At 44.1% G+C, this 14,198-nt stretch overlaps 3 protein-coding genes across 29 annotated transcripts in view; 1 reads left to right on the forward strand and 2 right to left on the reverse strand.

Annotated features, from left to right (window-relative positions):
- myo7aa (myosin VIIAa) overlaps nucleotides 1-8,273 on the reverse strand; it is a 25,880-nt gene extending 17,607 nt beyond the window's left edge. For 3 of the 11 annotated variants that reach the window (XM_058079559.1, XM_058079556.1, XM_058079552.1), the window contains exons 1-7: nucleotides 8,092-8,273; nucleotides 6,784-6,849; nucleotides 1,180-1,293; nucleotides 943-1,095; nucleotides 787-804; nucleotides 198-382; nucleotides 7-128 (exon numbers count right to left, since the gene is read on the reverse strand). In XM_058079559.1, the coding sequence (XP_057935542.1) occupies nucleotides 7-128; nucleotides 198-382; nucleotides 787-804; nucleotides 943-1,095; nucleotides 1,180-1,293; nucleotides 6,784-6,801 (610 nt within the window). In that variant the 5' untranslated portion in view covers nucleotides 6,802-6,849; nucleotides 8,092-8,273. Of the gene's footprint in view, nucleotides 1-6; nucleotides 129-197; nucleotides 383-786; nucleotides 805-942; nucleotides 1,096-1,179; nucleotides 1,294-1,397; nucleotides 1,503-4,878; nucleotides 5,137-6,783; nucleotides 6,850-8,091 lie in introns of those variants that run through there. The other 8 variants (XM_058079560.1, XM_058079558.1, XM_058079553.1 and 5 more) reach the window with 4 other exon arrangements.
- Nucleotides 1-14,198, forward strand: part of LOC131134376 (calpain-5-like) — a 37,213-nt gene that overhangs the window by 11,483 nt on the left and 11,532 nt on the right. For 6 of the 17 annotated variants that reach the window (XM_058079616.1, XM_058079612.1, XM_058079607.1 and 3 more), the window contains 12 exons: nucleotides 121-426; nucleotides 524-661; nucleotides 800-911; nucleotides 1,724-1,890; nucleotides 6,793-7,658; nucleotides 7,727-7,998; nucleotides 8,097-8,281; nucleotides 9,237-9,956; nucleotides 10,052-10,137; nucleotides 10,211-10,487; nucleotides 12,160-12,224; nucleotides 13,361-13,524. In XM_058079616.1, the coding sequence (XP_057935599.1) occupies nucleotides 13,369-13,524 (156 nt within the window). In that variant the 5' untranslated portion in view covers nucleotides 121-426; nucleotides 524-661; nucleotides 800-911; ... (7 more) ...; nucleotides 12,160-12,224; nucleotides 13,361-13,368. Of the gene's footprint in view, nucleotides 1-120; nucleotides 440-523; nucleotides 662-799; nucleotides 912-1,723; nucleotides 1,891-6,792; nucleotides 7,659-7,726; nucleotides 7,999-8,096; nucleotides 8,282-9,236; nucleotides 9,957-10,051; nucleotides 10,138-10,210; nucleotides 10,488-11,901; nucleotides 12,225-13,360; nucleotides 13,525-14,198 lie in introns of those variants that run through there. The other 11 variants (XM_058079605.1, XM_058079602.1, XM_058079611.1 and 8 more) reach the window with 11 other exon arrangements.
- On the reverse strand, nucleotides 8,480-10,592 carry LOC131134390 (uncharacterized). The gene is made up of 2 exons (XM_058079637.1): nucleotides 10,087-10,592; nucleotides 8,480-9,985 (listed from the first exon to the last, which is right to left on the reverse strand). The coding sequence occupies exons 1-2, from the start codon at nucleotides 10,377-10,379 to the stop codon at nucleotides 9,193-9,195; spliced, it is 1,086 nt and encodes a 361-aa protein (XP_057935620.1). The 5' UTR covers nucleotides 10,380-10,592; the 3' UTR covers nucleotides 8,480-9,192.

Genomic DNA, 14,198 nt, shown 5'->3' on the forward strand with positions numbered 1-14,198 from the left:
TCCTACCCTCCAGGATAGGGTTGGCCTCCAGGACCTGCTGCTCGATCCACGAGTGTTGGCCGCTGATGGCTGCCAGGAACTGCAGGATCAGCTTGGTGCTTTCTGTCTTTCCCGCTCCAGATTCTCCGCTGTCGGACACACACAAGAGGACATGTTTGATGTCCTGAATAAGGAAGACCAAGATGGTAGCTGCCTACCTGATGATACAACACTGATCACGGTTGTTCCTCTGCATGTTGAAGTAACAGTTGTCAGCAATGGCGAAGATGTGAGGAGGCATCTCACCGATCTTTTTGTTTGTGTAGAGGCGTATCTGGTCGGCCGTGTAGATGGGAAGCAGCTGATACGGGTTGATGGCCACCAGGATGGAGCCAGTATATGTCTGGAAGGAAGATGCTAACATCACCAGTGCGTCTCTTTGACCAAGTAAGCTAGCAGGGTGGGTGTATCCTCGCAGCAACACATGATGGGTGAGTTAAGGCTGTTTGAAGGTGGATGGGGTAACATGCTTTTGGCATCTCAGGTGGACGAACATGTCAGCGTTTGCCACCAGAGAAGAGGCAGCCATATTGGGAATGATCAACATGCACGCATGCACAGCTCGATTACCACCAAGCACCATGAGAAAGATGCAGTTCATCCGTCAAGCTAATTTTTTGAGGTATTTATCCCCTAAAAAGTGTCTGCAACTATTTGCTACATGCAACAAAGAGGAAGTGTACAGAAACACGGAGGGACATGTTCCATCCACTGTGCACGTTTATCTGGATCCACCTGCACACTTACCCTGCCACCACAGTTTGTCTTCAGAGCAAACAGGAAGAGGAAGGCAAAACAGAAGCAGAAAGTGAAGAAGAGAGAGTAGAAAAGCTGGAAGTAGAAGCTTAGCTAGAAGGCTGTCGGCTATTCAGGTAACCAAACATAACCAAGCAGTAGACTCACATAGATGAGCTTCTCCCTGTATCTGATGAGCAGGTTGCGGAGGATCCCGGCCTCATTGAGGTCCCCCAGGCGTATCATGTCCTCCACTCCATGGATGGAGGTGGGATGCATGGGCTTGATGTTGGTGGCATTCTGGGGGGAGATCCAGTGCTCCTGGAAAAGTTGAAAATTGAGACTGGTCAAAGGCCAAGTCCACATGATGAAGTAGTGCGTATATGCAACTAAAAGCTAACTCACATTTCCTTCATCGTCCACCACCTGGATCTGTCCCGAGTCACAGAGTTTGACCACCGCACCGATTGGAACCTCAAACTCCCGACCACTCTTCAAGTCCAGCCACACATAGTCGCCCTGGCAACAAAAGTGGGACTTTAGTTTAGTTCACATGGCTTTGTGTTCATTGAAACATTTGTACAACACAGCCCTGGAAAGACACACACACACACATAGCGTACCGGCAGCAGCGTGCTGTTTTTCATGACGGTGTTAACATTTCGTAGCAAAGCCCATTTTGCCTGGTCCTTCTCATAGAAGTCCACATAGTCCCGACGCTTGTACATTGTCACACACTCACCCAGTCTGTGATATGAGTCTCAAAGGGTTGGCTTAAAATGATCCAATCTACAGTCCACTTATTCCCATCAAATAGTCAAGACAGTTGAGGATCATCCTGCTTTTTCAGCTTGTTTTACGTCTGGATTTAGCTAAGTTAAGTCCATCCACGTGCTCACTCGCAGTAACATTTTGGTGAGCCTCCTGCTTTGACTCTGTGTTCCCTCAGGCTTCACTACCTCCCCTTCGTCGTCCACGGCAACAGGATGCCGCTTCCTCCTTAGGTGTGCCCGGCAGGTGTTGGATTTCTGAGCAGACACTTCAAGCTCATCCTGCCAGGATGCCTGTACGTGTCCTAACATTACCACACCCGTCTTGAATACCAATGATGCTCAGGTAATCTACTGTCTGATTGTATCAGTCAATAATTATAAATGCTGTCTACTATAAAATAAAATATAACATCAGGGTTTCTTAAAATAAAAAAAACAAATTGAGGGGTTTCTGCCTTTAAATGTAAGGCTGAATACAGCAAATTGTTGCTCTAGTTACATGGCAGACAAACCTAGAGCTAGTGCATTGTATATGTGTACATACAGTATACGTATCCCTCCCATTGCTGCCAATCATGGCATCTCTTTTTATCACATCCAACAACTTCAATAATTAAAAGTAACCACGCAGTCTGTTTATCACCTTTTTAGCACACAACCCACATGAATATAAAGTTTAAGTTTGAGGAATTTTTGAAGTATTTTGTTTTATTGTGAAGACGGTGACACTACTTTTACTTTAATGAAGTCAATTCTCCATCTGGCACAATGAGCTGCCGGAACATTATGCTACTGACCACCTTCTTCTTTGCTGCCCGTCTGCATTTTGTACCATCCCAGTCATAAATCTAAAGCATGGGTGTCCAAACTTTTTCCAATGAGGGCCACATACTGAAAAATCCTGTTATATCATCAGCAATATTTCCTTTAATATGTCATCTATCAGTCTGTCATCTGTCAGTCTGTAAGTTGTGGAATTGCCGTTTGTGACGTATTTTCTCACAGGCAATTGGTACTGTAAAACCTTTGCAGCATTTCTAAAAATGCTTAATTTTCAACCATGTTAAAGAGCAGGATTTCTTTTGCAATACAGAAAATTACCCTTTCTGTGAACTCACACCATTGTTAACAACAACAATGACAACATAAACAAAAACAATAACAACGCAGTTACGTATGTATTTACTTTGCCCATCAAATGTTGATTTTTCCAAATGGGAAAACTGGGTCGGGTAGATATGTTTTTGGTGGGCAAGATTGTTTCATTGCCTTTCATATTGTAAACGCTTTCTAACAAATTTGACATTTCGATCTCAAAATAAGCATCACATGACTGTGCATGACTATAATAGCATTCATCAAATGTGATGCTAAAAATGCACTTCTGATACAAATATGACGCAACTTTGACTTGTTTGATACATAAGACATACCTATGTCATGCATTCGATGATGCTTGTTGATTATATGGATTAAAGGATTGGTACATTTAGTGGACAATTGAAGTGATGGTAAACAGAGAAGATTGGAGAAACCACTGTTATGTAGCAACTATTGTTTGTTCAAGATACAACTGTGATAGTAATTTGATGCTAGTCCTCTTTGATTCAAAGGTTATCAACCTAACCTGCTCCTGCAAATAGTTGAAGTTTGATATTGTTGATATTGTTATTAGCACCAACATTTCAGCTCTTTCTCTTTACATTGTGCTTTCTTGTTCTATTTTCTCCTATTTTTGTTGAGGGTGTTGTGGTTTACTTTTATTTTTACAGTCTGCTGCAGACCACAAATTGTCCCTGGACCCCTGATCTATCAAGTCTAAATTCCAAAATGCTGATGATAATGTTACATTTCAATTAGGTTAATTCGTGTAAAGACGGCTGAGTTGATGCATGCAGCCAACTAAAGATCAACACAGCTTATTTCTTTGCGGTTGCGATCAGTTGCTCTTCATTCATTATTAAATAAATTCACCTCAGTGAGCCTCAGACATTGCATTGGGTGACATACGGTATCAGCACTCACACTGCTAAGCTGTTAGCTAACCTTCAACTGTTTGATACCTGTTTGTTTGTCAGGGAGCAAGTAACTAATGTCTATCTTTCATAACAAACTGTGAAATGTCCCTGTTAACACTGATCCCAGCACAGTCTCTATGATGTACCGTGCGTCTCTTTCTTCAGCTAAATAATTCAAGCAGGTGTTAGCTTTCCAGTATGCCGCCGCTGACATACAACGCTAAATATTGGTAGCTTCTTGTTTTCCTGTGTCTATTGCAATTCAACAGCAGCAGTACAAAGTACAATGAGGACCACATTGAAAGAAAAAGACAAACAGAGATTTTAAGAATTCATTCATTCATTCATTCATTTTCTACCGCTTTTCCTCACGAGGGTGGCAGGGGGTGCTGAAGCCTATCCCAGCTGTCTTCGGGCGTAAGGCGGGGTACACCCTGGACTGGTCGCCAGCCAATCACAGGGCACATATAGACAAACAACCATTCACACTCACATTCATACCTATGGACAATTTGGAGTCGCCAATTAACCTAGCATGTTTTTGGAATGTGGGAGGAAACCGGAGTACCCGGAGAAAACCCACGCATGCACGGGGAGAACATGCAAACTCCACACAGAGATGCCCGAGGGTGGGATTGAACCCTGGTCTCCTAGCTGTGAGGTCTGCGCGCTAACCCCTAGACCACCGTGCTGCCCCGATTTTTTTTTTTTAAGAATAATGTTGTAAATTTACAAGAATGAAGTACATTTCCGCGAAAAAATACAGTTGAAATTTTACCTGAAAAGGGGTGACTTATGTGACCTCTGGCCTTGCCGGGGTAAGGAAGGCGGAAGTGAGAAGGGGAAGATATGCTTATCTTTTCTTTATGCTGAAGTACGCTGTTTGCTGCCACGTTATAAATAAAAGTTTTCCTGAAGTTTTAACAGTAATATATTCTTGTAATATTAAGATTTTTTTCTCTTTTTACAACTTTCACTTAAATTTACGATTTTATTCTTGAAATCTCAAGATTAAAAAAGTCTTAATATTTATTATTAGAATTTTTTCTTCCCAATGTGCCCTCTGTTTAACAAAATTATCTCACTGGGAAGAAATGTGGAAATAAATATTTGATAATATCTCTTCACACTGGCACAGTAATGTTGTTCCCACTGTGCCTCCTGCTGGTGACCGAGACAACAACATCCCTGCGGATGTACTTTAAGTGAGGGGAAGGAGGATGTCTCATTTGCATTTAGATTGACGTGTCAGCCGAGTCAAAGGTCAAAGCATGACATACAGCGACTACGCTCCATAAAGCCAAAGAGTTTACCTTGATGAGGGTGGTGTACTTGTAGCTCAGACGGCGGACGTTAGGGTCCCAGCCCTCCAGTGCCCAGTCGGATCCCCTTCTCTTAAACTTGGTTGCCATGGCGACCGGCAAGTTAACATGTGCCGGCAATTTTGAATGTCCGTTTGACTGTTCAACCTCACATCTGAAATACTTTAAGAACGTGTCCAACACCGTCCTGTTCAGTGTGAGCATGGAAGTCAAACATGCCACAATGGACGATATCTGATCATCTCTGTGTGTGTGGGGGTTGGTGGTGGGGGGCTCCTCATTTTATTGGCTCACTCTACGCCCCCCTACCCCAACCCCATCAAACGGGGCTGCTGTCTGAGCAAATTAGTGTGTCAGAAAGACTGATGAGGTCAACAACGCATTCACTTAAAAAGACACACACACACACACAGAGATGTTCCAGTGCAGCCTAATGAGTGTCTGCTGGATAATGAGTGCAACAAAACACACACGCAAACAACCAACACACACTACGAAACATTACATGATCAGCTCCTCATTGAATGTTTTTTTAAGATTGCAAAGTAAATAATAATGATGTGTTTGATATAAACACAACCCCTATTTAAAGTGCAAATGAGTAAAACACATCAAGCACTGTATATTCATGTCAACAAAATCCCATGATGCAATGGGGGCATTACTGTTGGAAAATACTACAGTATATCCCGGCCTTTTCCTGCTCAGCCATGCCTCTAATTGGCCATAGCTTTTCTTGAAACTGCGTGATTGTGTATGTGCGCCCACGACCATTAACTCCATTTCCCCGTTTTCAGGACTCGACCGTGAGGTGAATTTCCGTAAAGTTAGATTTCTTATTTCAAAATTGAATATTCTTTGTACTTAGAACATAGAAACCTTGTTTTTGGCCTTCTAAATATTTTTAACATTATTAGAGCACTCGAGACATGAAATAACACCCCTATAGTCACCTTTACACTCCTATTACCCAATATAGTAGACATAATAAGAGAATATAAGACTTGTGCTTGTGTGTGTTGCTTTAAATGTGTTTTGGTGCTGGGGGAGCAAAGTGGGGGCTGTACAGGAAGTGACAGCAGGGGTTTAATGTTTTAGCTTGGCGTGGGTTAGCTCATGTTAGGGATTATTGTACCTGTTGTGAGATCATTCAAACCTTCAATAAAAGTCTGTTTTTCTGATTGTATGTTATCGTAACATTACTGGCACCTAGTGACCAGTGTAGAGTACTACATATCACAACGCCTTTGAATGCATACTTGAAATACTTTATAGTTGTATTTTTACTTCATTTAGCCATGTATATGTTTAAAAATACTTAATTTAGGCAAAATATGTACAATTTGTTTAGTTTTTGACTGGTCTTCAACCAGGAAACAGCCTTATTATGCTTTTCTGACCTATAAATGTAGTTAGAGTGTTGAATTCTTGTGTTTGTGATGCCAAAGTTTCGGATAATGAGGTTTGCGCATTTGGAAGTGAACCCTGAAAGCAGTTTGGGATGGCTCAAAGCGCTCGGTTTTAAAAGGCGTGGTAAAACTGCCCCTTTGTGATGTCACAGAGTGTGGATTCCTTATATGGTTCATAGTTAGGAAGCACTTTGGCCGTGTGACCAATCACAGCGAAGTAGGCATGCACGGAGGCAGGCCGTGGGTGGAGCACATTAAAACAGATTTAATGGGAGATTTTGGGAGGAAGCACAAATCCAAGGACATACAGCTAGAATGGGTGCAGATTCTGCAAAATCTGAAACGGTTTTCATGCGGGTTATTGTGTGTAGCTGCTCTATAGGAGACCACAACTCAATACAAAGGGTCGAAAAAATTAGCATAATATGTCCCTTTAACTACAGACACAAGCTAGCAGTTAAGTGTGTGTGTGTGTGTGTGTGCTCACCTGCTGCAGAATGACCATTGTTGTGGTTCTTCTCCCGGTGAGGACATCAGTGGTGTACCTTTGGTCCTGGCAGAGACACAGAGGACATGTGAGGACTTTTCATATCCTTTTCATCCAAGTGGTCACCCCTGAGGTGAAATTTCGTATTTTGGGGAAAACTAGGTTTAGCGTCAGCGTAGCAAGCACCAAAGGATTAACTTGATTTCTTTCAGACTCACATTCAAAGCAGTAGGTCTCCAGCGTCACCCCCCGTGTCCTCACTTGCTAGCAAAGTTAACATTTTAGACTTTTAACATTGCTTTGCTCCTTTTTGCACTTGTATGACACTTAAGAATCCTACATGCCTGTACCATGGGCTCAGCCTTAATGTACGTATAATTGCTGTCTATTTGTTCTTTGTATCGTGTTTATTCTTCATGAATGATTGAGTTACCTGCATGTGTGTATGTGTGTGTGTGTGTGTGTGTGTGCATGCGTGCATGTGAATAATTCATGATTCTATTATGAGGCTTCATTTTGATCCTTTGACTTCTCGGGAAGCCAATTGGAACTTTTTGTTTGAGCCCCTCTTTGTGCTGGCTGCAGGCTGAAACACACACATGCACTCGAACACAACACAAACATTGGACACCTGATTAGGTACACAATGTAATGTGCACCAGTAATAAAGCCCATTTGTCAGAATGGTATTGATTGAACAAGATGTTTATTATTGTGCACTGTATCATGCATAGAGCTGTTTCTAATATTTTGATCCAAGTTGGACATCTCATTTTCCTGCTCTCTTTGTGTGTGTTCATCTGAGCGTCTGATTGGACACCGTCTGAAATTCCATCACACAACTAAGTGATGTCGACAGAGGGGGAGGGGCCAACGTGAGGCAACTAAACATTATCTTTTTGCATGACAACATAGTCAACATTGACATCTCGTCTCCACACAGGAACCAACTGATGACGCCAGTGAACATGTTGGCCCTACTTCACTAACACAACCCGATCCAGTTCGCCCGAGGGGGTCTCCATCACCCCCCACTGAGAGGCACGCCGGCCCAGTCTGACCGACTAATGGCGACTAATGCAGGCTGACTGCAATGGATTATAGGAGACTTTCTGAGGGCGCACAAATGGAAGGTCAAGGACTTTTTGAAAGTCGACACAATTTGTACACGTGACCTTTGTCCCCTTCACAGCAAGAAGTCCAAGACTTCATGAGGTACACCATCTAATGCGATCCAATAATTAAGATATTAGTAGCTACACTAGAGGGTCGAATGACAAAATGACAAGTACTCAGTTTTTCTCTCACCACAGTGGATGAAGGGCAGACGATGCTGACGATGCTGGAAGCTTTTAATCCCAGTGGTGGCAGGTTGAAGAAAACAAGTCAGATCTTCATTTCCAGCCTTGTTGTCTTCACGTCCTCCTCTTCTTCATTTTGGCCTCTACCTGACCTCCATCCGGTCCTCAGAGAAGGTCCACTTCCTGCTCATGTGAAGGTGCGTGTGGGTGTTTAAAGAGCTTTGACTCCTTCACCCCGCCCCCCTCTCCCTGGTTGGCATTAACACGTCATGCAAGCAGCTCATTCACTGACACTCATGCATGTTACTGACAAGCACACAGGGGGTGTAATGAGACACACACGGGCTGATACAGATGATACAAATAAGCCTTTGCCTTTATTTAATGTACTCATTCATTCATTTTCTACCGCTTATCCTCACAAGGGTCGTGGGGGTGCTGGAGCCTATCCCAGCTGTCTTGGTGGGGTACACTCACATTCATACCTATGGACAATTTGGAGTAGCCAATTAACCTAGCATGTTTTTGGAATTTGGGAGGAAACCAGAGTACCCGGAGAAAACCCACACATGCAAACTCCATAAAGAGATGGCCGAGGGTGGGATTGATCTCGGGTCTCCTAGCTGTGAGGTCTGTGCGCTAACCACTCGCCCGCCATGCACCCTATTTTATGTACTATTCATTCATTTATTTTCTACCGCTTTTTCCTCACGGCGGTCGCGGGGGTGCTGGAGTCTATCCCAGCTGTCTTCGGGCGAAAGGCGGGGTACACCCTGGACTGGTGGCCAGCCAATCACAGGGCACATATAGACAAACAACCATTCACACTCACATTCATACTTATGGACAATTTGGAGTCGCCAATTAACCTAGCATGTTTTTGGAATGTGGGAGGAAACCGGAGTACCCGGAGAAAACCCACACATGCAAACTCCACATAGAGATGGCCGAGGGTGGGATTGAACTCGGGTCTCCTAGCTGTGAGGTCTGCGCGCTAATCACTCGCCCGCCATGCAGCCTATTTAATGTACTACTTCATGAAAATATTACAATTATTTTGGAGGGTATTTATGCACAATACCTCAAAAAGCAAGTATTGGTTTGTTGTCTAAATGTCCATGTTGAAGTGGGTCCTCTCCATCCTTCCCACAGCTTCCTCTTCTCCTGGGGGCGTGTCCAGCGGCCCAGCTGAGGCGGCAGCCATGATGGCGTTGAGGCGTGTCAGAGAGGCGGAGCGCTGCTTGAGTCTGGGGGCGGGGACTGGCTCGTCGGGCAGGTGGCCGTATCGGCGGCCATCTTCGTCGTACTGATAGAGACGAATGACGCGGCTTGGACGAGGCGGCAAGACTGGACGGGAGGAGGGTTCCTCTTTTTCGCCTTCGTGTCCATCATCATCGTCTGTTTGTGAGGACGAGCCTTCACTGCTCACGTCTGCTCCTTCATCGTCATCGTATCTCCTCTCTCCTGCATTTTCATCATTTCCTCTTTCTTCCTCCTTCCTCCCATCATAACCTCCCACTTCTCCAATGTCTTCTTCCTGTCTCCTCCCTTTCTCATCCTCTTTGCTGGAATCATCTCCTGATGGTCTAACATCTGTGAGCTGTCCATCACATTCCTCCAGCCTTGCTCTCACCTCCTCCTTGCTCCTCCCATCCACCTGGTCACATGCTTCCAAGTAGGCAGCCGCCTCCTGCTCGTCCTCACCTCGTCTTTCCCGGAAGCTTCTCTGAGGTTTGGCAGGTGGATTGGATCCCAAGCTGCTTGCTGTCTCATCATCCCTCACCTGCTCCATCGTGCTGTACATGGATGGGAGTGTCGCCATGGTTATGTCAGAGCCTGGCAGGTGATGCTGTTGCCGTCGTGATGAGCCAGGTAACATCTTTGTGAGCCCATTCAAGCACCTGCAGGAACAAAGTTACAAAAAATTCCATGGAAATTACAACATCTACTCATGCTGTCTTCTATAGGACCTTTTGCTAGCTTGAAAGTAAGGTTTGCCAACCTGAAAACAGGTCTCCTGCTCAGAGCTCCTACACTGAAGCCAAACGCAAATGTGAGTAGCACTGAAGCCGCCACAGCTCCTGCAAAGAACTGGCCTGAAACAGCTTTCTGCTCCTCTCGAACAGAGCCAAGCTCCCTCCTGAACCTGAGGTGTTCACGCCCCCCATCTTCTGGTTGCTTGTGGAGCTGGTAGGGGAACAGCGTGGACCCTCCGTCATGCTGGAGGAGGCAGTAATACAAGCCCTCGTGGAGGCTGCTCAGCTTGTTGACCACGAGGCTGCCATCATGGTGCATGTAGACCGGGTCCTGTCTGGAATGGAAGCCAGGTGTTTGGAGGTGTCCAAAGGGGGTGTGCCAGTAGGCCACCACACCTGCTGGTGGAAGAGGAGCACGTCACTCTCTGTATGTACAAATGTAGTCTTTAAAAAAGTCCTAAATATGAGTTGATGGTTGTTTCTGTATGTGTGTCATTGCGGGTATACGCCCAAGAACACAAACCTCATGCTCTTCTTCAGCTGCGGTGAGCGGACATTTGACTTTTCACTCACCCGCCGTCTTTCCATCGCCACACTTAATAGTCACTGCCACCCCTGGTTGACCTTCGACCCTGCTGGCGGGCACCACCGTCAGGGCATTCTGACCAACAGCTGCTCCCTCTGAATACGCTGAGGCAGCCAGAAAAGCCGTGAACGTTAACCAGCCTGTTAACATGTCAAACCTGGGGCAGACATAAAAGTCACCTGACCGCGGCTTGCTTGGCTAAATGACAAAAAAGAGTAAAACACAATTATGCTGTTGCTCCTGCTATACTGAAAACTAATTGCCAAAACACTTGAACATCATCCGGTCCCTTCCTGCTGTTGCTTCTGGGTAATTCATATCTAGTGTTCAGTAGCAGCAGAAATTCCATCAAAAGCAGTTATGAAATATAACCTGTGACACATTTCATAAAGAAAAGTACAACAAAAAATGAGACATGTAGTCCTATAGTTTGTATTTACCTGCGACAGGTGCCCTTGTCATCGGTGAGTGCACGTCGCCTGACTGTCCGCTGTGTAAAGTGCACATTCTCACATGACACAAACGTCAAAACTGTCTGCTGATGATGTTAAAGATTAATGTCTGCTGTGGAGACTCATCCATCGCCTAAACGTCTCCTCTATCGGCGCTGTCCTCTTACGCCATCTAGTGGTCAATGCTGTCAACGACGATGTGTGGAAAAAGACAGAAAAAAAATGGTACCATCCATTACTACACTATTATACACTATGCCTTTAAACGCCATGCCCCTCCTACCTCAGCACAAAAAAACTCAAAAAGTTATGTATCAGAAAGTACACACTCCTCGAACCAGAATTTGCGATTACAAAGCCATATAACACCACAACAGCCATCCTGTAAGATAGTTGGCTTATTCGCATCGCTGTCATAACACAATACATGTGTACGGTGAATCGATTCACCTCTGCTGTCAACCACAACACATAGCAAACCCATAGCAAAAACCTCAACATTTTTGTAAAACCACCAAAACCTAGTAAACAGTACATGTTTTATAATGATTCCAACAATCAATGGTACTAAATGTAATAGTATTACATAACGGCATGCAGCCAAACTTAAGTAAACTCGATAAAATGTCATTCTGGGCGTTCTCATCCTCGCAAACTGTACTTCTGTTAACTTACTCGCGCACATACTGCATTACATATTATATATGAGTATGACGTACATCGCATTCAACGTCATCGCTATGTTCGTTGTTGTTAGCTTTACATCAGTATAGTTCTGATGATTACGAGTAAGTTTGATAAATGGAGGGAAGTACTTTAATGTGCGGTCTGTTTTTTGTTGACGTCAATCTGCCGCGCCCTCTGCAGGAGGGGACCGGAGCCTAATTTCATTTTAATTTACAAAAAAAAAAGCAATACGCAGTACAGACTGAAACGCAGTCTTCTGGTCCCAGTTCATTGAACGCACCACCAGTTCGCATACAGATGTTTAAAGGAGATTGAAGGCGAGTTTAACGTTCTCTGCTGGATACTAAACTCTTCACCATCCTTCTCCTCTACAGAAGAAGGAAAGACAAAGTTGGCAAAGACGAGAAGAAGAGCAGCTGAGACCAGAGACATTTTTGAGGTAAACCATTTCATACAAGCCTCTTTCTTGCACTGTTACGAATGATTTTGTACACTGTACTCGAAAGTTAACTTAACTTTAATATCCGTAAATTTTCGGAAAGTGGGCATGTTTACAAAAATATGGCACACTCAACTGAGAAAAATGTGGTGCAATCTAAACTTTTTTTAATCGATCGTCTGTGCAAACAAACCCACTTCCGACCCATACTGTCAAAATAAAAGGGGCAGCATCTGTTTCTACTATTTTAGTTACCTCATGTAACTGCCTGAAATTCATAGAAACAGGTCTCAGTACGATACAATAATTACACCATTATAAACATATTGCTATTGACATTGTCCAATGTTTTAATCTCTGTTGTTATGGATGGAATAGTTCCGTTTTTTTCAACCTTTTTTTTAGCCGTGGCACGTTTTTTTTTTACATTGGAAAAATCATGCTGCACACCACTAACCACCTCACGTGCATCACTAAAGCTAATAGAGGAACGAGGTAATCAGCGACGTGTTGCCACACGGACAAATATTACAGCTTTACACACAAAATGATTAATAAATGTTAATTTGAAAAAACTGATATTGGATAATTCCGTGCTGTGGCACAGAGGTTGAAAATCACTGGAATAGTTTCTACTCTGTGTTAGACACAGTATGGCAACATGGACACGTAACACAAAACACCTAATAATTGTCTCTCCAGCGCTGGCACTGCATTTGCTTGTATCGACTCCTGTTTAAATGGCATTGTAAACTGTACTTGAGACTCCTCGCTGTTAGAATAAATATATTTAGACCAGTAACAGGGCCGGCCCCAACACTAAACTAGTATTTTTCTGTTGGTTTATTCTGGAGGGTACATTGCTGTAGAACGCTAGCTTGGAAGAAACATTAGCTACTTGAAAGAATGTTCCAGTTTGTGGTCACATGACAAGCTGGCAAAGCTCTATTTTGGTTGGGTGTGTTTGAGAAACACAATTACAAGTTGAACATGATGTGATGTTTGAACATCTGTCGAGCAGGCAGCGGTGCCCACATCAAAGCACACTGTCAAAATGCCACACACACACATTAAATAACATGAATATGGTTGTTTACATGATCAGTGCAATCATGTATGTGTGCTGGTCACTGCAGGAAGAAGGATGGTGGTGCCGTTTGATGGCCAGTCCTTCGCCGCTCTGAGGATGAAGGCCCTGCAGAAAGGACACCTCTTTAAGGACCCTCGCTTTCCCGCCTCCGACAAGTCTCTCTTCTACAAGGAGAACCGCATCGGTGAGGTCGCCTGGAAGAGGCCACAGGTACGTTCTCTTTAGACATAGCCTTTGTTTATTTCCTACGAAGCAGTCCTCAGTATGAATGTTCTGCAGAAGGTTCATGCAGCCTGTATGTGGGAGAGGAGTAGCTGTATGCGTGTGTGTGCTTTAACCACCTCTGTCATTTGGCTGCCTGCTTTAGAGCTCCCTGTGGTCCAGCCTTGACATAATCAGAGGGTGTTTCCTTGCTGCCTTTCCTCGGGGTGTTTCCTTGTTTTGTTTCATTTTTTATATTTCCTGGCTTGCTGTGTCATTGACAGCTGATATGTACAGGTGTTTACTTGGCGATGGTTGACCAATGGCGCCACCCGGCTGCCGTCTACTAATATCATATCATTCTCCAGTAGGAGGAGGCTCCACACCCCTCTGAGCGGCTGGCTGTTGCCAAATTTAAAACAGAATCTAAGCATTGCTTGGACATGTACTTATGGATTTGTCCCGAGACTTATGGCCTGAATGGGTGATTCAGCTTCCAGCCGTTTGTTGAAATGGTTTTCTTCTATATGCACATATTTTTATTTACATTCTTCTGTTTTCATATGATAGTGTAGTGACGGGAGTATTGTGTATAGGTTCTGAGCTGTGATTCAGGGGTTGGGCTTTAGGAGGCAGTGGTGTTTGCCTGTTAGAACCAGCCCAGGAGAGAAGAGTTGCATTGT

The sequence above is a fragment of the Doryrhamphus excisus genome, chromosome 8 (assembly GCF_030265055.1).
Source record: "Doryrhamphus excisus isolate RoL2022-K1 chromosome 8, RoL_Dexc_1.0, whole genome shotgun sequence".
Lineage (NCBI taxonomy): Eukaryota > Metazoa > Chordata > Actinopteri > Syngnathiformes > Syngnathidae > Doryrhamphus > Doryrhamphus excisus.

Excerpts from the sequence above, each read along its gene's own strand:
- LOC131134390 (XM_058079637.1), bottom strand. The coding sequence starts at position 10,379 with ATGCACCATGATGGCAGCCTCGTGGTCAACAAGCTGAGCAGCCTCCAC. Across the intron at positions 9,986-10,086 it reads AGCAGGAGACCTGTTTTCAG|GTGCTTGAATGGGCTCACAA; the intron begins GTTGGCAAACCT and ends TTGTTCCTGCAG.